Below are 22910 nucleotides of genomic sequence, written 5' to 3'. Positions count from 1 at the left end.
AGCATAAAGATCCTCAGAGGGAAACTTCTACTCCAGTGTGCAACTGTCCATCTGCAGCATCCAGACTCACATCAAGGTGGGGCTGGCTAAGGAAGAACTTCTGGATTTGGCCCCAGTGCGTGGATTCCTATTGCAGGATCCTTTATCACTGCTCTTGCCTACTCTCTTCAAATTGCTAGGTCAGTCAAGAAAGGAGTCTGTGCCAGCAACATCGTGTTTTCAGAACTGCTTATCACTATAAAGCCTCCTCTGGCATTTCCGAACTTCAAAAACAGATGCCATGTGAATGCAAAAAAAAAAAAAAAATCAAGGAGAAAATGTTTTCGAGGGTTAGTGCACTCCAGGATAACGCTGCATCTTTCTAAGCGTAATGAACTGATTGTGTGGGAAGATGTCTCTAAAGCAGTAACATCTTTTTCACTGTAAATATTTTGCCATCTAAACTGCTAGAATTGTTCTGAGTGAGGTTGACCTAACAATAAAAATGGATTTACATCCAGAAACCTGATTTTCCTAAGGTCAGATGAATTCACACTAATAAAACTCTCCACAAAACTGCAGGTGCTCACTGTTTTGGGGAGTCAGGGGGGCGGGGGGGGAGACAATCAGGCCACAAGACATGGGAGTCTCTGTGTGGCTCAGTTTATTCCTTGGAAGCTGACCCATGCCCTCAGCACCTAAACCAAGGACAGAAATGGGCCAGGCTACGGCCCAGGCTCACTTCAAGGGAGACAAACATTGGAGTTCTAGCACTGAACAGAAATGTTTATTCAACATTTGGTTAAGCTCATTTTAAATGCTTTGTACAGCAACAAAGCCAGATCAGCAGCCTCATGGAAGCAGTCTTCAAACAGCAAAGGAGAAAATATATCCACTGCATTTGGAAAAATTTGGTGATGTTCTTCTAATGGCAGTATTTGCATAGTAAGATGAGCTTCTTGCACTGAGTTTCATCAGAGCTTTTACTCTGAGATGACTGTTCATATGCCAAGCTGCATTATACGTGTGAAAGCCTGTTTCTGTTAAGGGCTCTAGCCTCTATGATGGGCCCATTCTGCAATTATAAGAGTAGCATCACCCTACCTCACTCCAAATAGTATGGCCTTTGGCAATACTCTTTAAAAGCTATGAATACAAAGGTTTTCAATAAGAAACCTGGAGAGGGGCTTTCTTCATGGGCATGTAGTGATAGGACAAGGGGGAATGGCTTTAACCTGAAAGAGGGTATATTTAGATTAGATATTAGGAAGAAGCTCTTCACTATAAGGGTGGTGAGACCCTGAAACAGGTTGCCCAGAGAAGCTGTGGCTGCCTGATCCCTTGCAGTGTTCAAGGCCAGGTTGGACAGGGCTTTGAGCAACCTGGTCTAGTGAAGGTGTCCCTACCTGTGGAAGGGGGGTTTGAACTAGCTGATCTTTCCAACCCTGACTATTCTATGATTCTATGATTCTATGATCTTGAAGGTCCCTTCCAACCCAAACCATTCTGATTCTATGCTTAATTCTCATTTTGTCTGTCAATGGTACCAGTAAGCTAATCTGGAAGTTGGAGTGAGAGTTAACAGAGGAAGACACAATATTAGGCCTTTCTACAAACATGAATCTTCAGTCGTGCCTCATTAAGATGAGGTGAAGATCCTGTGACCATCAACAATTCAGGGTCTGTTTGGATGGGAAGAGACCAGTGGTGTAGATGCTTTCCCCTCCCATGTGAGTGTGTGCTACCCTGTGGTACTGGATGTGTGCAACAGGAAGGGACATCCACCACGCTTATCCAGGAATGGGGAGGGCTGTTACGTCTGTGAGGGAACTGCTGCAACAGGAACACACTGCAGAATACAAGCCTGGCATTGTCAGCAAGAGGGATAAATTTAGACCTAATTTACTGCAGAATAAATCTCCAATAAACACACATTATCTGTTTTGATACATCCCTGAAGTCATGTCACCATAGCAGTTATTTTCTTCACTCCAGCAGAAACCCCAAGGGAGAAAAGCATACGAAATGCATGTAGGGCATACTAGACCTGATGGGTACAAGAAAGCTGAATTAGCCTGTTTGGAAAATCTGCTCTTGAGAAATACAGTTCAGAACAGAAAGAGACATAGAGCTGTGAGACAGAGAAAGAAGACATGAAGGGAAAGGCTGCAAGACTGCAGGAGTCAATACTTAGAACTAATACAAATATTTCTCTTCAGATGGAAATACATAAATCCACTTTAAAGTATGCTCTATTTAGTTTCTGTCCCTCTGTGCTAGAAGACTGTGAACAGATTTATATCGGTGAAGTTTAATGAATAACCTGCGCAGATTTCAAGGGAAAGTGTTAGCTGTTACAGAGAGGACAGTAAAAGGAAGGAGGAGATTAATATTCATTTAACAACCTTCACACCATACATTTGCTCACTCCAATTAATTTAATGGACTAGACAGGTGGCTTGGGAGATTTATCCTTTAACACAGATCTATGGCAACAACTGATTTTCAGTGTTCAACACAAGGCCATATGAAAACCATTTTGAAGACAGAACAGCTCATACACTTTGGGGATGCATATGGACTACACAAGTTTCTATACTTTTGAGAGATGAGGAACACACACCAACCCCCCCCACAAAAAAAAAAAACAAAACACAAAAGGTGTTCACTGAGAAGGTCAACTTTCCATTTGACCTGGGGATAACAATTATTCCCAACATCTGAGCTGGAAAATATTCATGAGAGAGAATTTTCCAGGCCTCTCAATGCAGCCATTTCCCAGGGGCTTCACAGAAGAACATCAGACTTTTATTTTTAGTTTCTTCTGAACTCTGATACAGTGCGTGTCTACTTAAGAGAGGGAAAAAATGGGTATTCAAGGAGAGGCTATGATTAAATCACCACATTCCCAAACACTGGCACTAGAGTGACTATCTTTCAACTCTGCTGTTTGAAGCTGGCTGTTCTCTGAAACAATTAGACAGAGATAAGATCTCAGAGGGCGCTCCAGTCTCTGTGAATGAGTTTCAGTATCACAAGTGAGTTTTAAAGTACCTTTTCCTAAAATGCGGTCAGAGAACACTCATCTCTTCCACAAGGAGAGCAAAGGGGTGACAACCAGATGGGGGTAGTACCACCTACAGCCTGTAACTATTTGAGCAGCATTATGTGGGCATAAGCAAATCGATCATGCCCATTACATAAGAAAACAGCATGCACCCGGATCTCCTGTAATAGGGTCTTACCTAAAGAAAAATCTTTGTTGATCTTCTTCTTGTCCATTCCACCTAAATATCCGTTTTCACTGAGAGAGATGACACGCTTGGAAACAGCCCCTGAGCTTGCCAGTTTGCTTCCTCTTTCCTCTTGTACCCTCGACAGCTTCTCCTCATCCACCTCCTCTCCTGAGTCTGCGCTCTTAATGCTCAGGCGTCTCATCCGGGACACAGAGTCAACTTCTTTCATTCGTACTAAGCGATCCATGGCAGTCCGGCTAGGTGGAGAAGTGAGCTTGCCTTGGAGTGTCTCTATCACTTTTGAAGTGCTTCTCACTCTCTTTTCTGAATGTGGATACACAGTTGACTTGCAAACCAAGTTTTGGTCCTCACCTTGGCTGGGACTCGCAGGTTGTTCAAGAACTTGCTCTGTTACCTGTGGTTTAGCACTGGTTTCCTGGTGAGCAGTCTTGCATTCATCAGGGTATAAAGATCGGCCTCCTACTCTGACAAAAAGAGCACTTTCTGTCCAGCCACACTTTCGTCTGCCTTCGTAAGAACCCTCTTTTTTTTTTCCTTTGTCACTTACTGCGCTCCCCACTGATGACCCAAAGTCCTGGGCACCATTTGCAGGGCTAGTGCTTGGGTGGGGCTCAAGGCGGTCATCTGGAAGGAGAGACTCCACTGCTATATCTATACCTAAAATCCTTGCAGCTCTTGCCTGCAATGACTCATTCACAGGGATTTCCACTGCATTTGCATTTGAAGAGTAATCGGAACTGTTAGCACCGTGTCCTGGGGCTACATCAAGTCCCACTGACCTCAAATCTGGCTCTGAGCGTCCATGGTTCCTCTTCGTTAGTGACAAGCATACTACCGAGCCTCTCTCTAATACTGCATCATTTGTGGGAGTTGCACCTTTGCTCAGCTTAACAAAGTCTAGGTAATTTTGGTCTTCACTCATAGCCTGCAAGACAGGGTTATTGAAAGGATTACTGTGACATGAACTGCTTGGGCTACTGGACAAAACTCTCTGGAGAGGCTCCATGTCAACTGGCTGCTTGCTTTTTATGTTCTTGGCTTCCCCCATCCTCATTTCTGTTATCAGACTTCCATCTGCTGGTCTGACTCCTTCACTGCTCCCTCCTGGCTGCAAAGAGCCTTGAGAACCAATGCTGCCTGGCTCGCCACCATGCTCTGTCCCCACACTCCAACTTTCAGACTTACTTTTAACTCTTCCTGACTTAAATACAGGCCCTTCTGGCACAACCATTTCCGATTTCCCACTGTGTTTTGGCTCCTGGTTCAACTTCTCATTTCTGGAGGCCCTCCTTTGCCTAAGGGCACCTGCCTGCAGGGAAGCCACAGCACTTTCCAAATCTTCTTCACTGCTTGTGCTCTCCTCCTGCTCTTGCAGCTCCTTGTTAAAACTTTCTAGCTCACTTATTGCATCCCAGGGACGGCGACTTACAGGCTTCAACAGGAACTGACCAAACAGCTCTTTACTGTTGCAGGGAGCACCTGGTTCTCCCTTAATTACATCTCCCTTGGAGAGAAGGCCAGTTTCCCTCTCCTGGGCAGACATGGGCTGGCTCCGGAGCACTTTTGGGGAGGGGGCATGAAGGACTGAGGTGGCAGTCCTGGAAAATGCACTGTTGCTAGACTGGCTGAGGTACATCTGACCCTTCATACCGTAAGTGCTCTGCCTGCAGCTTCTCTCATCAGAAGGTAACTCTGTCTGGTTTGACCCTATCATGGATAGCGTACAACCTAGAAGCTTTGGAGACAGTGGTTTGTTACTACTGGGCTGCTCAGGCTCTGTACCATGGAAAAATTGCGGGCTTTTAGGTTCTTCTGTGAAACTGGTCTGTGTCTGCTGGTCTTTGTACTGATCACCTGGCCAGGAGCCAGAGTATTTGAGCTCTCTGTGTTTTGCAGGCTGAATAAATCTGAGGTCATTCATTTGTTTGAACTCTTCTGGTCTCCACAGCTCTTGTTTTTGTAACTCATTTTTATTGGTCATGCTTCCTGTAAGCGCTTGTAACTCCAAGTCCGTTGAAGACATACTTAAGAGACTTTGTTCTTGCAAAGCCCCATTGTTATCAAACCCATTCTTACCAGGGCTCTGGGTTATGTTGTTGTTCCTATCTGTATCTGGCAGATTGGATTCTGATTTAACTGGGATAGATACCAAACAAAATATAGTTTCATTCATTTTTTTCTTTGAACTTTTTTTACTCTGCATCCCAGTTCCAGGTTCAAACTTTTTCACTTTTGTAACAGTCTCACAGGTGCTGTCCATATGTGAATTTCTTACAGAAAGTTTGCCTTTTGTGTACTCCACACTGGCTTCGTTACAGGGGCTGTGATTAGTTGTGCTACAACTGTCTCTTTGGTCCAGCAAGGCACAGTTTTCCTGATCTTGGATGGACGGTGCCAACCATCTGTTGCTATGGGTGGAGCTGATGGAAGTTCTTTCGCCCTTTGCAGAATTGGACAAGTTTGATGCATCCAGAAAGGCACTGTTGTACTGTACTTCAAGATCTCTCTCTTGCAAAGCACCAGAACTGGGACTACGTGCATTTTCAGTGTATTTAGTGTTGTCCTGAAGACTTTCAGGTGGTGCAATTTTAATATGTCGTATCCGAGGATCATCAAAGGGAATATACTGAACAGAACGCAGGTAGTCAGCAGAGCGCCGTACATGGCTTTGCTTCCCGTGAGGAAGATGGTTGTCTTTGCAAGGGTCAACCCCTTCTTCAGAAGTATTCATGGCTGGTCGTTGGCAGGGGACAACCCGCTCTGCAGGACCCTGCTGATTGCTGCTGGCATATGTGTCTGTGTTAGGCACTTCACTGAGAGGATGCGGGGTCACGTTTTGGTGAGGTGGGGATTTGTAAGAAGGAGGAGGTACATAGACTGGGGGCTCCAAACCAGAGTCATGAATGCAAGCCTCTTGCCTTGGCTCATTAACTTTGGCTAAGTAAGAGATGGGTTCATCTTTCTGGTAGTGGTCCTGGAAACCCACAGCATGGGCAGGTGCTCTGGTCTGCCGCTGCAGTTCATAGGAGGGAGGCTTGAGAGGTTTCCCATACTTGGGTTTCACCAGGGGAAGGAGATGGCCTCCTGTTTCGTGGGGCTTGGCTGGTTCCACACTCAGTTTGTTTGGGGGATACGAGGGGGCTTTAGTTACGCTGAGTGAGTTGTTACTGTTGGTCAGGGAGGACATTTCCACACACCTCATGCTCTCGGGTGAAAGGACCCTTGGCAATGATTGTGATTTCCCCTTGTTGCGGGTGCTCAGTACATTGTCTCCCAGAGTCAGTGAATACAGCTCTTGAAGCAGCTTCTCCCTGTCACCCTCAGACATTTGTCTCCCTACCTTTTTTGGCTGGTTCCAGCTTTCCATTCCCATACTTTGCCATCTGCAGTCACTGGGCACTTCACAGCTCTCCTGCAAGCCACGTCTTCTGCTGTGCCCTGAACCTGTGCCCACCTTCAGCTGACTCTCCTTGGGGTGCTGGGGTGCCCCCGGGGCTGCAGCCAGGCCTTTCATTTCCACACCGGCTTTCTGGGAATAGCTCAGGAGCACACTGAAGTCCTGTCCTCGTCTTCTCCAGTAGGCAAGATCTTTATCAGTCTTGGGCTGGGAAGACCGTGCTAATTGAGGCCTGTCATACACCCTGAAAAAGAAACAGTGTCACAGGCCGTTTGCACAGATGCCCGCCTTTTCTTTTATGAGTAAAGCACATTAGGAGGTCAAATGTGGAGTTATGCCAATGGGGTTTGTGTAATCTATTTGCAATCAGATGATATTATGACTTTAATGAGAGGATTTAAAAGTCAGTCATTAATGCGAGTAAAGGAAGGGACCAATGCTCTGCTGGCACATTGTTAGCTATGCAAAAAGCCGTTAGAGAGAGAAACAAATGCACACAGTTACATGCTGTGCAAGCATGCACAGCCCTCCTCAATGGACACCATAAAACCAGAAATGATTGTGCGAAACTTATTTCTGCACTCTGCTACATCAAAATCTATAGATGTCAAGGGGACTACTGTGATACACAAGTTTAACAGTAATCCAAAAAGCAGAGGTAAGTAGAGCAGATAGAGGGCTATTTCATAAGATATATTCTGTAAGAAACACGATTTGCATCCTACTGCAAGAACTGAAATTTTACATGTTGTTTCCAGTGTTGTTTCTTTTCATTTTTCCAAGGGAATAAATTCCTTCAAAATACTTTGGATTAAATGACACATGCCACAACAACGGTGATGCATCAGCACAATTCTGATTAAGGGGGAACCAATATTTAAAATCTAAAATACCTCAAAAGAAGTATAAATTTCCCATATAAAAGAGGGATTAACTCCAGCAATCCATTCCTTTCCAACCCTAACGATTCTATGATTACTGAAATATGAAAGACATGAGTCATTTTACTATGGATTAAAAATCCAGAACACAGATTTACATGAACAGAATAAGCTCTTTGTGTGTTCTGAATGGTGTAAACTGTTTTACATATTACTGTGGAACAAAACTGGTACCCTTCTATATAAATAATTAATTCATCTTCTACTTGAACTGTGTTCTCTATTCTTGTACCTGAGGTGTCCAACAATATAACTGCCTTTACACTCTGTGGTTGCCACCAGCATAAGAGTGGAAAGAAAAATCAAAATTGACAGAAATAGGACAAGTATGTAGATAGAACCCAAGAATTTCTTTCTCTTCCCTCCACCCCAAGGTATATAAACAGTCATCTGGCTCTTTTTTACTAAAAAAAACCTCATCTATTTAAATAGTAGTTTGTAAAAACTTAATACAACTCAAAATTTAGAATGAAAATTAAGCAATCCAAACCCACAGCAATTTTCTTTTGTGTATATTAACTTCATCCATGACTATAAAAGTTTAAAAACCAAACTGGGATAACGAGCATCTTGTTCATATTAATTCAACTGGATTAAGACTTAACATCTGAACAAAATGTTCTGCTGCTAAAGCGCAAAGTACAGTTCAATTGCTGAACCTCAGGAAGTAACAGACATAGAATCATAGAATCAACCAGGTTGGAAAATACCTTCAAGATCATCAAGTCATCTTCATTAATCAGTGAGATATAACAGAATACCTGCTACATTGGAAACTTGATTGCAGGGACAACAAACATTTCTGTGCCCCTCTGCATGTGGAGACACTGACTTGAACAAATGCTGCCACCTTTTGAGATTATCAGATCTACCTATTCATCTCATCCCCACATTGCTATGGCACCATCTGTATGTGCGTTTACAAAACAAGGTGACAAACAGTGTCTAGCACTAGCGAGGAGGGAATGGAGAGATTGCTCCTTCTGTTTGATTTTATCCATTATTTTAAAAGGGTCTGCAGAAATTGCAGAAAGTACAGAGTCATAGATTCCAAGATCAGAAGAGACTGTTATGATTATTTAGTTTGACATCTTGCCCAACACAGACCATCAGACTTCCCTAAAATGATTCCTGCTTCAGTGGTAGCATGTCTTTCAGAAAAGCATCTACAAATCTTGATCTTTATATTTCCAGAGATGATGTTGCAAAGCTTAATTCACCATCAAAAATATCAAAGCAAACCCAAATTCTTATTAACCTAAATATAAAAACATCCAGGGAAGGAGGTAAGGTAGACAATAATATTGAGATATGCAACAATTTCAACTAACAGCATGGGAACGGAATGGGCTACCTGTTTAAAGGATTTAATAGGAAATCAGGAAAGGGAAGGAAGCATTACTCGACTCTTTCCTAGGAAACCACCAAAACAGAAGAGTTTTAGTTAGTTTGCTTTTTTAAAAAACAAACAAAATCCAAGCTCAGTCATTTATTAAAGTAAATTAGCCCAAGTTAGGACAGCTTCAGTTACAGAAAGGTTGTGTCTCCATTTATTAAAAGCTGTTTAAAAGATTAAATTTATTTTTAAAGATTAAAATATTAATAACTAGGCTCCAGTAATTAATTTTGGAACATGATACAAACCACCACATAACATGTACCATGTCATCATTGCAACATGAGTGCAGAAAAGATATTTAAAAGGAGGTATTCAGAGCATTTTAAGCCTGATCTTTTCTATGATCTATTCACAAGATGGACAATATCAGTCTCTCCAGCTCCTGGCTCAGGTGCTAGAAGTGGTTACAGCCAGCCTGTATTGTAGGCAGCATAAACCTCTGGAGAGCAAGGCACTGCACTGTGCAGTGGAAAGGGGATGCTCCACAGCCTTCCAAAGGACACTCCTGCTTAGCTCCAGCCTGAAGGCTCCTCTCCTTCCAAGGACGGAAAACAACTCCTGCACATGTGCACACTGCAGGTATGGCAGTGGGGCAGCACTGCACAACCGCACTGCTTACGGCCACTACTGCAGCAGAGTGCCTCCTTCTGGGATAGATGACACTTTCGGGTCTTGGGTCAATGAAGTGGTGGGAAGAAGAATCCAAGGGGCACCCCAAGTTCAAAATGCTCCACTACAGCCTCATCAATGCTACATTTTTAGATGGCAAACACCAGTCATGCTGCAGTCTTCATGTCCAGGACATATTATCAATGAAAAGATCCCAGAGCTCCTCTTAGCAGTAGCTAGTCTCTGATTATGCTACTACAGAATTCTGTGTCACCCCATGATGTGCCAGTACTGATGCACAAACAAATGCACACCTGGACACAGCTGCTTGCAACTGCTTCACAGCTGTGAGGGGTGCCAAGGAGGGAGCGGTCCCATGGGACCAACCAGGAAGATGTAAGTGCCAGTGACAGAGAGGTCCCATGGGACCAAGGAGGTAGATTTTAACATCAACAACTGTTTTCTAACAGGCCTGCTTCTAACGAATATCAAGTTTGCTATCATGAAATGCTGTAAACTGAATCTGTATCTAATGAAAACTGCTGAAAATAACTCCCCAAACTATTGCTAGCTTTCTATGAACTTTAGGTCTTTGCAAGAAATGAGGCCATCAGTCCACCCTGCACTATCTGCACTACCTGTATTTCACCAAGCTGCCATACTCAGAGCAATGGGTGGAAGCTGCCCAGTTCCCCTAGGGTGACTGACCAGCAGGACCTCACATGATGCACATAATGCGGCTAGAAGTGAAGGAGTATGGCACAGGCTTCAAGTCAAAACCCTGCAGAATGAGGCCACTGTAGGGCTTTTGAGGGAGTTTTTGTCCCTGTTTTTGGCTTCCTGTATGCAAATAGTAGGCAGTAGGCCCCCAGTAACCCATGGTGCCTGAGCTGCTTTGTACCCAACCAAGAGGCACTGTTCAGAAATTTCCAGGATTTGGCATCAAGGGGAAAACTTTTCAGAGGGCTGCTTTGGACACTGGCAGCTTCTGTTCTGGTTTGGGAGCCTATCCTCACATCAAATTTACCAAGCCCTAGCATTGGGAAACACCAGCACACTTTTCTAATTTTTCCAGCAGGTGATCTCATTAATGATGTCTATTTCTGCCTAAATTTGCTAGTTACCAACATAGTTTCTCCCACACAAACAGCTGAGAAAAGTGCCTTTTCTCTCCACTCAGAAGAGAAGCAGGAGAGAGTTCTATGAACCCTGTCATGTCTACCAATAGGGTCAGCTTTCCCATCTTTTTTGCCTCGTCTCCTTTCCCAAACCTTTACTGTGAGACCTCCTCATGCTCAGTTAAGGACAGTGAGGACAGCCCTCCCATCATCCGCTTCACTTTGCCTGAGGAACAACGGGACGGAGCAAAACATTACTTCTCAGCTCCACCAGGGTGCCAGGCAGCAGCAGCGGGCGGTGTGATGTGCCCACATGCAGTTGCTATGAAGCCTGTCTCCTCCTCCTCCTCCTCTGCAAAGTTTCATCAGCATAACCACCACAATGAGTGGAGACAACAGCATCATCTCCTGCCATCATGAAACACCCTGAGCCCTGCAAACCTGTCTGCGTAGGCAGCAACGAGGTGGGCAATGTCACTCCCTTCTGTGGTGCTTGGAAGGTGATTAGCTCTTCTATATCAGTGAGTGGTATGGGCAAGAGTACGGTGTAGATAATTCCCTGGCTGAGGAGCCCGAGTGATGCTCCAGATTGCCATGGAGCTGGGTCAAGGTCTGTGAAGGCAATTGGGACACACTCTGCCTCTTCTGGGCTTTTCCTGCTGTGGTGCAGCACTGGGAAGGCAGTGCCAGGAAACTGCTGCAGGAAGCCTGCAGTGCCCGAAGAGCAGTGTCTTCATGCTGGATCTTTCTGGGTGGTTGTCACCTCTTCAGGCCTAAATGGCTCCCAGATCTCTGCAGCGTGCAGTTCTTTCCCAGCCTGAGAACCAGGAATCTATTTCCTACGACAGCACAGAAACCAGACAGTGGGAGAGATCAAAATCCCCAGTGGAATTCACCATGGCCTACCTGTAAAAGGCCAAAACATTCCAGAGTGGGTCCCCTTCCCTTCAGTTTCAAAACAGCTCACACCTGCATGGCAGCCCTGTGCCTCAGATGTGCCTGAGGGTCAGGAAGGGGCCTGTCACCCTGGCTGGAGCTCGGCAATTGAAACACGGGTGCTGCAGCACTGAAGCTGCAGCCAGCTTTCCTGGATCTCTCCCAGAGGGCTCGCTCCTCCCTTCCTGTACCAGCAGCGCAGTGGCATGCTCTGCACCAGAGGTACTCTGCACACCCAGGGGTGGCAAGAAAGGCACGGCTCAGACAAAGGTTTTCCCTTGCTCATACTGCTAGTGCCTTGTAAGAGTTCCCAATAGGCTCTCTGGGAATCAGAGTTTGCTGTGACAATAAGAAAAGAGTTCTATCTTTATGAAGGTGTGACACAGCCACTTCCAAGGCTGTGTTCCCTATATAATGTGGAAAAGACATTTTAAAAAAACAGACTATAGTATTTAACTACGCTGCAGACTGACAGGTTCCACTCCTTGCATTTTGAGTCTTAGAGACGTTTAAATTGTCAGATTGCGTTATTTTGTATTTAGCCATCATGAGCAGTTACAGATACCTCTGCCATGTCTGAAACACGGGGCAGATACGTGATCCCCCAGAGATGCACTCGGAGAAGAGGGATTCAGGGAGGCAGCAGTCCTCCCTTGCCACCATGCACCCACACAGGCTCTACCTTACAGGGTGTGGGAGCAGCAGCACGGGAGTAGCTTCCAGCCTTGTACAGCCATATATCTTCTTCACACCAGTTTTTCTCCATACTGTAAACTCGGTTCCAAGGCCAAGCACCACCCCTCCTTGGCCCCCCTGTGCACCCTCTTCCCCTGCTTCAATACCTTTTCCCCTCTCATTCTTTCTCACTGTCTTCCCTCACTTTATTGCTGTCCAGCTTACTTTACCCATAACACACCATGAAGAATCCTCCTCATTACCTTTAAACCTGTGTCCTCTCCTTCCTTCTGCAGAAGGGCTGGTTCCACCTGGGGACTTTCATCACGGCTGGGATGTGCTGCCCTAGGACTGCTTTGCAGAGCTCACATCTCTTCCTGCCCATTATCCTAGCTGGCAGCCAGGAGCCATTTCTGCTCCAGGCAAGCAGAGTTGCAAGCAGAAGAGACATGAGGGACAAGCCCAGCAGTCAGGGCCCACATGCCTTTGCCACATGAAGGTCTTCCTAAGAGGACAACCTCCCAAGGCAACAGCGTTTTGCCCTGCTTTCAGTTTCAGGCCCACTGGGCAGGAGGAAGGGGCTTTTCCTTGTAAACAATCGTCACACGTGGGCTGGCTTCCAGTCCTGCTCTAGCCCCTTTCCTTTGTTCATCTGCAGCACTCAAATAGCTGCAGAACAATGGCCAAGCAGCGGTGTGTACACACAGCTCTTCCTGCCCAGCCTGCCCCAGCCCCAGCACGCACGTACTCCGTGTTAAGCAAGCCACGGTTGTACAAGCACATTTTATGGAGTGACGACAAGAGCTTCCACTGGCTTGGAGTGGTTTTAAAAAGAAATTCACAGGCACCTTCTCATGTTTACTCCACGAGAGCAGGCTTAAAAAACCAAGAAAGTCCTTGGTGCATTTAGGCACACCCTAATGTGTTCAGCACGTGGCTAAATCCACAGCAAAAATCAGGGTGTGTATATGGCAGAAGAAGAAGCTTCAGTTTTTTAAAACTAAAGGAAGAGCTTTTGCCTCCCTCCTTTTTTTTCACTGTACTTGGACTGAGCTTTTCTAAACCCATCAGAAAGGCCTTTCTAATATAGACCACATCAGTAAATTAAATATTCCACTTCCCCTCACCCCAATATTCTCAAAGGCCTACCTCTAAGCAGAAGATGAATGGATGTGCCACTGCTTCGTGTGGACTTGCACTACATGGAAATGGTCACCAGTATGGGAGCAGAAAAGGAGTACAGGAAGGCGGTGTCAGAGGTTAGGGTCATGCTTAGTTAACTGTCAGCACCAAAAGGAAGAGAAAGCAAAGCCATGGCATGATGCTGAAACTTACCCCCCTTCTGAAGTATGAAAAGTGGACAAACCCTGAAGGTCATGGTGGTAACCAGGACCTGCTTGCCTCCCTTGGCTCCCATGGCTGCTTTCAGTGCCGCTTGAGTTGGTTTTCACCAGAGGTTTCTTGCTGTAAGCCCCAGCTCTTGATTCTGCCTCAAATCCATTCAGCGTTCTCTGAGCAGATCTGTTCCTTGTGATTTCCTGCCGGTATCCATCATACCTGTTCTCATATGAAACAGGGGGATTTTTTGACAGCTTGTATCCATGAGAAATAAGGAGGTCCTCGACACTGAACATGTTGTGCTGGTTTCACTCACAGCTGTGCCATCAAAAAGCTCTTTCCAGAAGGATCCATCACTGGAAAACAAAACCATAAACAAACAGAAGGTTGCTTTAAACAAGGAAAGATATCTTTGATCAGCTGATAGGCTACTGAAGCTGAAAGTCTCATTCTCTGGCTTCAGTGTTCTTCAGCATCAAACAGATGAAGCAAAGTGCATGCAGATTCTGACAAATCATGTGCCGACCTTCCCTAGGCAATACACCTCCATGCAGTCAGCCCAGCAGCAGATGCTGCACTGCTGCTGACTCAGCCTGTTCCACTGAAGAATTCACTGGTGATTGCAGCTTTCAGATGTCACTAAGTGATCTCATAAAACCACTTTGCACCGGAGGTAAGCTCACACTTTCTGTAAAAAACAATTTTTTTCTAGTCATGGAGAGGTGTATTCTGTATTACATTTGGAGTTGCTGCAGGAGGGGGTGGATTACAAGGCAGCATGCCTCTCCCTACAGCTCTGCATATTCTATTAAGAAAAAAATGTTCACATGAACAAGGACAAAATATGCATGAGAACAAAAATTAATTTTATGCAACCACATGAGAAACCCAGGTAATATCATGCATACCCCAGCTAAACAGTCTGGTTTTACAGATTACTTTGTTTTCAGCCTCTTGGTCTCCTGGAAGGAGTAATCCTCCAGAGTAATAAGGAGTAATCAGTAATCCTCAACTAGAATAATACAAACCCTAAGACTTCAAGCACAGTCTATTTTTACAACACAACTGCACTGTGTAAAATGATTGGCAACAACCTGAGATGATCGTGTCTGTTGTGTCTCAATGACTTCCAAGTCATGGGACAGTCATGACTTCTCTTCCTGGTCAGCGGGGCTGACCTCAATTCTGCACTGCTAGAGCAAAGATCCAGTAAACTCAGTTAGTTGGCTGGCAACAATCTTTATTTTCTAAATCACTCTCACATCTTTATGGAATTATGGCAACTATAGAATACCCATTCTCCCAGAGTTTCAAAATCCTTGAAAGATAATGATCTATTCTGTAGGTTGTGTGTAATGATGGACCCATTCTGATACATTCCTCCGTGCTTGGGCTGTATTACTAGAATCATAGAATCATAGAATCGTTAGGGTTCAAAAGGACCTTAAGATCATCTAGTTCCAACCCCTCTACCATGGGCAGGGACACCTTATGCTAAATCATATCACTCAAGGCTCTGTCCAACCTGGTCTTGAACACTGTCAGGGATGGAGCATTCACAACCTCCCTGGGCAACCCATTCCAGTCCCTCACCACCCTAACAGGAAAAAATTTCCTCCTTATATCCAATCTAAACTTCCCCTGTTTAAGTTTTAACCCGTTACCCCTTGTCCTATCACTACAGTTTCTAATGAAGAGTCCCTCTCCAGCATCCCTATAGGCCCCCTTCAGATATTGAAAGGCTGCTATGAGGTCTCCACACAGCCTTCTCTTCTCCAGGATGAACAGCCCCAACTTCCTCAGCCTCTCTTCATACGGGAGGTGCTCCAGTCCCCTGATCATCCTCGTGGCCCTTCTCTGGACTTGTTCCAACTGTCTCATGTCCTTTTTATGCTGAGGACACCAGAACTGCACACAATACTCCAGGTGAGGTCTCACAAGAGCAGAGTAGAGGGGCAGGATCACCTCCTTCAACCTGCTGGTCATGCTCCTTTTGATGCAGCCCAGGATACGGTTGCCCTTCTGGGCTGTGCGCGCACACTGAAGCCAGCTCATGTTCATTTTCTCATCAAACAACACCCCCAAGTCCTTCTCCGCAGCGTTGCTCTGAATCTCTTCTCTGCCCAACCTGTAGCTGTGCCTGGGATTGCTCCGACCCAGGTGTAGGACCTTGCACTTGGCATGGTTAAACTTCATGAGGTTGGCATCAGCCCACCTCATAAGCGTGTCAAGGTCCCTCTGGATGGCATTCCTTCCCTCCAGGGTATCAACCGAACCACTCAGCTTGCTGTCATCGGCAAACCTGCTGAGGGCGCACTCAATCCCACTGTCCATGTCAGTGACAAAGATGTTGAACCAAGACCGGTCCCAACACCGATCCCTGAGGGACACCACTCGTTACTGGTCTCCAGCTGGACATTGAGCCATTGACCACAACTCTTTGCATGCGGCCAGCCAGCCAGTTCTTCATCCACCAAGTGGTCCATCCGTCAAACTGATGTCACTCCAATTTAGAGACAAAGATGTTGTGTGGGACAGTGTCGAACGCCTTACACAACTCCAGGTAGATGACATCAGCTGCTCTACCCCTGTCCATCAGTTCTGTAGCCCCATCATAGAAGGCCACCAAGTTGGTCAGGCAGGATTTCCCCTTAGTGAAGCCATGCTGGCTGTCACCAAGCACCTTGTTGTTTTTCATGTGCCTTAGCATGCCTTCCAGGAGAATCTGCTCCAAGATTTTGGTAGGCACAGAGGTGAGACTGACTGCTCTGTAATTCCCCAGGTCATCCATTTTCCCCTTCTTGAAAATGGGGGTTATATTTCCCTTTTCCCAGTCATCGGGAACTTCACCTGACTGCCATGATTTCTCAAATATGATGGCCAGCGGCTTCGCAACTTCATTCGCCAGCTCCTTTGGGACCCGCGGATGGATCTCATCAGGACCCACGGACTTGTGCACGTTCAGATTTTTAAGATGGTCTCGAACCAGTTCCTCTCCTACAGTGGGCCCAAGGTCTTCATTCTCACAGTCCCTGCATCTGCCTTCCAAGACTTGGGTGGTTTGGTCAGAGCCTTTGTCAGTGAAGACCGAGGCAAAGAAGTCATTCAGAACCTCAGCCTTCTCCAAATCCTGTGTAGCCAGTTCTCCTGAGAGCTTCCTGAGGGGGCCTACATTGTCCCTAGTCTGTTTTTTATTTGCTATGTACTTGTAGAATCCCTTCCTGTTATCTTTAATACCTCTAGCTAAGTTTAATTCTAACTGGGCCTTAGCTTTCCTAACCTGGTCCCTAGCTTCCCGGACAACATCCCTGTACTCTTCCCATGCCACCTGTCCTTGCTTCCACTTATTATAAGCCTCTTTTTTCATTTGAATTTTCCTCAGCAGCTCCTTATCCATCCAAGGAGGTCTCCTGGCCCTCCTGCTGCACTTCCTTCTGGTTGGGATGCAAAGAAGAAAGAAATTAAAACAAAAGGTGGATAAAGAAGTGAATCACACAGAAATAGATCAGTTATGTAAAACAGTTAAGATGATCTTCCCCACATGAAGAGTTCATTTAACATGCCTGGTGAGTACTCTGTGTCCTTAGAAGTAGTAGGTCTACCTGAGGACCAGGAGCCCAGCATCGTCAGCTAGTCAAAACGAGATAGTCTCTGCAAAGATCCTGACAAACAAGTACTTTATACACTGGTTTCTAATGTTCTTCATGGGCAAGAAGAAAGAACTCTGTTCACTGATGTTTACAATTATTTACTTGAGATGAAGCAACTACTGATTTGGCTCCTGTGCATTTATTAGTACTAAAACTCTCAAGCTACGTACACAGAGAAGTTGATTGGATGGCTTAGAATGTAAACCAGCTTCTGTGGTGCAGCACTCCATATATTATGGCCACTTTTTGCCTACCCAGCACCCCAACCATTTTCTGCTCCCGCCCTGTCTCCAGGATGCTCTGCAGACTGTGGAGCCGGTCCAGCCAGCCACTCTGGTCCAGCCTGGTATGCAGCTCCTAGGCACACTGGGACACTCTAGCCGCCTCTGCCCTGCACTGCCCACAGCACTTGCCTGAGGAGAGCCCACAGCATGGAAAAACATGCAGAGTTTTTATGCAGAGCCACAGTTTAACTGGGAACCTGGAACGCTGCAGAAGTGGCTTTTCAGCTTGAGAGCCTTAAACTGGTTTGTCTCTAGAGCTTTATGAATCTTCTCCCTTTTCACACACGTAACAACTACACACCTTTTAAAAAAAGAGATTATTTGTTTATTTAAAGCTCTATGCTGAAGATATTTTAGGAGTATCCCTTGCTAGAACAGGATTCCAAATGCCTAATAAGCGTTCTGAGTAAGCGAGCCAGCAGTAAGTAAAAGCAGGCAGAAAGCAGAGAGGAGCAGGACACTTCCCTCTTGGAAGAAAGGAAAAGCTCCGTGCGTTATTTTTGAATGCTGACATAAAAGGCTGATTTTCCATCCACTTGCTGCCCTGGACTGTGATAGGAGCCAGGTTCGAGCAGACCAAGGGGAACAGCTGGCTGCTAGAGCTGTTCAGCTTCTAACAAGAGAAAGATCCAATGTGACCACCATAAACAGCAGAAAACAGAGTACTTGCAGGTGCAAGGAAGAAATGTGCTTTTCCTGCTATTATTGTCAGACTGGCTTGGAGCACAGCTTAACCCCCTCTCTCTGCCTCCCACTGTAGTCATGGTGCCATCAGAGAGGCAAAAGCAAGTGGATAAGTAACCTCCAGCCTGTGGGGTTTACTCTGAACCTCCACTTGGTATTGGTAGTGAGGTGCAATGGTGTGGAAATGCACCATGAGGAGCCAGTGCGACTGTCTCTTCCTGCTCTGCAAATTTACCATGTGTGGAAGGGAAAGCCCTGTGGTGCTATGGGTGGTGGGAAGGCCTGGCTGGGAGCAGGATGCTATCATTGTGCCTGTCACAGCTCCACAATGGGAACAAGGCAGAGAAGCCTGCACCCCTCTGCCTGCCACGGTGCCCTCAGCACCAAAGCCCCCAGTGAGCTCTCCCCAGACCCACCACATAGAGATATGCTCCATGCCTATGGCACAAGCTGCCAGCAGCTGGTAGCAGTGGTGGGCATGGCCACTGGATGGGACGCTGTTAGGACGCATAGAACCAAGTATTGGTTTGGGTTGGAAAGGACCTTAAAGATCACCCAGTTCCAACTCCTTGCTACAGACAGGGACACCTTCCACTAGGCCAGGTTGCTCAAAGCCCTGTCCAACCTGGCCTTGAAAACTGCCAGGATGGGGCAGCCACAGCTTCTCTGGGCAACCTGTGCCAGTGTCTCATAACCCTCACAGTGAATAATCGGCTTGTGCAGTCATGGGGAGGTACCTTCCCCCACATCAAACCTGTCCCGGGCAGCAGAGCCAGAGGCCCTGCTTGAGCAAACCCTGCAGGACATCAACCATATCAGCACATAATGTCCACAAGGACGCCAGCCAGCTTTCCAAACCTGGCTGCAGTGCTGGGATGCTCTTCCCACCCTCCCTTAGATAAATAAATCTAAAAAATAAAATCAAAGGCATTGGATTGGCAGGAGTAACAAAACCATCGCTGCAGTGCTGTCTTGTACATACTCTGTCAGACTGGACCAAAAGAGTGTAGGCTGAGCAGAGCTGCTAATTTGAGGGAAGATCAACAACGCTGGAAAATAGTTTGTTTTTCCAGCAGTCATTTGTTTTGTTTGCCAATGACATCAGTGCTTTCTGATAGGGTTTGCTTCCTGAGGATGCCTGCTATCTTGCCAGCGTTTCCGACTTGTCCCCAGCAGCCGGTACAGCTCCTCATAACACTGGAAACAGGGGCCAAGCTTTTCTCTGGAAACTTCTCAGCAGCACTCTTGGATGCAAAGAAACAAGCATGAATGGCGGAAATCAGCACCAGCCCCCTTGTATGCGGACACAATGGGGATCCACAGCCTTGGCAAGCGGGACACAATGAGACCACCAGACGGAAACATCGTCAGAGCACCTTGTCTCGGGGTGCTCTGTCCAAAGCAGGGATCTCATCCTGGCCCTGAGAAAAGCCACAGTACTCCTGAAAGACACCCCGAAGAAATCTGGTGCTAGAGTTTCCTCTGAGCTGCTTCTAGAGCCCATTCTCAGTGGGGGAAGCACATTGTTTTCTGTCGCTAGTCTGCCTTCATCTGCAGGTTTCTTTAGTGGCAGGGGTTCCCAAGCCTTATTATTTTGGAGGGTGGTGGGGGTACCACCACTACATGTACGATGACCAGTACCAGCGATGATGAATGCCAACACTTTCAGCAGTGGCAGAAGCAGCTCTTATGTCCATGCTCTGAAATGGTTTGCATGCCATTCCCACTCTCCCCCCTGCATGATGTTTGGAGCAGTCCATCCACCCTTTACAATCATAGGTTGGAAAAGACCTTTAAGACCATCAAGTCCAAACTTTACCCCAGGACTGCTTTAGTCCTGGTTCCAGAGAGCATCCTGGCACAGCATCCATGTACTGGGTGGGAGACCAGAAGACCTGTCTGCCCTCTGTTCTGTCTCCCCACTCTCTGCTACTTGAAATAAAGTAGAAGGTGGCAATCCTTCAACTGTTTGAATACAGCCCCTGAAGTCCTTCTGCCACATGATTTGCCTGCCCCACCTCTGCAGAACTATTTCTAACATTTTTTGTAAGTGATTCTGTATAACTGCACAGAGGAGAAAACATTGAAGGAACATGATTCATACTGCAAAATGAAGCATACAGACATCATGAATTGCCAAAATCAAGGCACCCTGCACGGACACACAAGTTGCTGCAGTTTGTAATTACATGACTTCAGGCTACTGAATTCTGCAGGACTCATACCTCAGTGGATGTGCAGGCTAGGTGATGCTAGTCTTCCTGGGCTTTATCGACAGCAGCTATCCAAACACTGCTCTGAACACAAAGTTACTAACAGGCTTCTAAATTACAAAGTGCACTATCTAGATAACACATTAAACTAGCTTATCTTCACTCACGTCTGGGTGATATTATTCCCATTTCATATCAGACATGTGCCAGACAGAAGCATTTATGCAGACAGACTAATGTGAAAACAACCCTCTCCATTCTAGGTACCCAGTCTGAAGTGCTTACAACCTGATTATTTTAAAGCCGTTAGCCTTAAAAGTAAGCTAGGTACATTCAAAACAACTGCTGCAAGAATCTAGTGCCTCTCCACATCAGCCCAGTTGTGGTAAGTCAAGCTATCTGCACTGTGAAGACATGGGATGAGCCAAAAAACTGGCTGCAGTAATTTATCTGCCGTGCTCTTTTTCCATACCTGTGCCCATCAAATCCAGTACCAATGCTTTTGTCCAGGCAACCCTATATCCCTCCCACCTCTGCTAATTCCTCACCACCATGCAGCCCAATGCATTTCCCACTTCCCACACCCACCTGTTCCCTTCCCTGCCTTCCCATCTCCTGGTCCCACCAGTCCAGCCACTCTCCCCACACAGCCCATCACCACACTAGCAAGGGGTAAAGTTTGCCCTTACCTCTTGCACCCCTAACAGCTTCTCCTGGTTCACATCCATCACCCCAATTTCCTCCTTCCCCTCCTGATGACCAGCTTCTGTCCCATCGACATTTCCAGCAGAAGCACCTCTGCGACTGCTTTCTGCTCCCATGTGCAAGACCCCGTTTCACTTGTACCTGGAAAATGCAGGAACCATCATTATGGAGACAATCCAGCTCCACTGCCACAGCCCCGGGCAAGGGCACCATGCCAGGGCTGTGCAGGGATGCTCTGCTCACACAATGTTGGAGTCATTAGGGCACGAGCGCTGTCCTTGCACAGGGCTGGGTCACTGGTGGGCTGCTCAGCACCAGAGGATGTGGAGTTCTGACAGATGGGAGAGAAAAACCTTTGGAAAATGGAGCACCTAGAAACAGAGGCAAGTCTGCCGAGAACATGCGCAGATGTCTCTGAGCCTTGTCACCACAGATCCTGTTCCCGAACACTGCAGGTCTCAGCGGAACAGCTGGAGGATTTCTTTTCTCTACCCTTTTTAATGTGGGCAAAACAACATTCCTTCTCCTCCCTCCTCCCCCCTAATTTATCATGGAAACAGCAGAATTGGTTTAGCTGACAATATTAAAATAAATTTTGTCTGTGAGAGAGGCACAACCTGAAAGTCTCAGATCAAGCGATAAAAGCCTGACAGACTACAGCAGTAGCAAACAGGTTCTTGCGGAAGAAGTTTTAATATGAGATGGTACTACTCGCTCAGTCTAAACATAACCCCGAGCTACATCTCAGGAGAATACCTAAGTCTTTGGCCATTGTACTTGCTCCTGTTTTCTCACTCTGGCTTTGCATATGTGCATATGAGAGAGCTTATCAAAACCAAACACATTAAATGAGGCTTTTACCTTCATCATTTCATCTTTTTGGGGACAATAAACTCAGATGGGACTGTAAATGGCAGGCAGCCGTGCATGCAGCTGCCCTGGCATGCTGTGCCCCTGCCTTCCACTGCAGAAACCACATTCACTGGCTTGCAGACACATGCTCCATTGGGAAAGATAAAATTCATGTGCTTGAAGAGCCGTAAACAGCAATGTTCACTGTGATCAAATATTAGATATTTAACACAAAGATAGTCTAGAACACAGGAAAAAAGAGATTAGAGATATGTTGGGTGTATTCAGCTTGGCAGGGCTTAACTAAGCGTAGGCTAGGAGCAAGGAAGGAGCAGGGAACTAGCCAGGGCAGCCTCCAAGCCATGAGTAAATATCTCCTAGAAATTCTCAAGGGATGAGTGAAGGGCAAATATATTCTCTAACTTCAAACAAAAGAGGGAAGAAGACAGATCTGAGATATCATAGACCAAACAGCCTGGCTTTGATATTGACTCAGACAAACTATTATTCAACCCACTTGTAAATACTTATAACAGGTGTTGATTTATCACAAAGCAGGAGGGAGTGAGTGTGTGATCCAGGAGGAGCAGCGGCATTTCTATCACCCTGCTTCCTGCCCTGCACTGCAGCTGCATCCACTCCCACATGATAAAGTCATGAGAAAACAGAAAACACAGACTTGTCAAGAACAAATTAAGTCTAATCAATTTAATTTTCTTCTTTGACAGAGTTGGGAGCACAGTGGGTAGGGAGGAAAAAACAGTAGAAGTCGCACATTGGAAAGAGGAAAGCTTTTGATGGATGCATGTGATAGCCCTACATGCAAACCAGGCAAATACAATTTAGGTATAATTTACTCTTGGTGGGTATACA

General features: G+C 46.1%; 1 protein-coding gene across 6 annotated transcripts in view; it reads right to left on the bottom strand.

Annotated features, from left to right (window-relative positions):
- JCAD (junctional cadherin 5 associated) overlaps window positions 1-22910 on the bottom strand; it is a 62976-nt gene that overhangs the window by 2964 nt on the left and 37102 nt on the right. For 2 of the 6 annotated variants that reach the window (XM_057432482.1, XM_057432483.1), the window contains exons 2-4: window positions 13966-14005; window positions 13647-13868; window positions 3225-6877 (exon numbers count right to left, since the gene is read on the bottom strand). In XM_057432482.1, coding sequence (XP_057288465.1) covers window positions 3225-6877; window positions 13647-13868; window positions 13966-14003 — 3913 coding nt within the window. In that variant the 5' untranslated portion in view covers window positions 14004-14005. Of the gene's footprint in view, window positions 1-3114; window positions 6878-11141; window positions 11540-12574; window positions 12760-13646; window positions 14006-22910 lie in introns of those variants that run through there. The other 4 variants (XM_057432484.1, XM_057432480.1, XM_057432485.1 and 1 more) reach the window with 4 other exon arrangements.

The sequence above is a fragment of the Pezoporus wallicus genome, unplaced genomic scaffold, assembly GCF_028554395.1.
Source record: "Pezoporus wallicus isolate ANWC-B61680 ecotype Strahan unplaced genomic scaffold, APGP_CSIRO_Pwel_v1 scaffold_2584, whole genome shotgun sequence".
Lineage (NCBI taxonomy): Eukaryota > Metazoa > Chordata > Aves > Psittaciformes > Psittacidae > Pezoporus > Pezoporus wallicus.
This window is presented reverse-complemented; position numbering and strand designations above follow the sequence as displayed.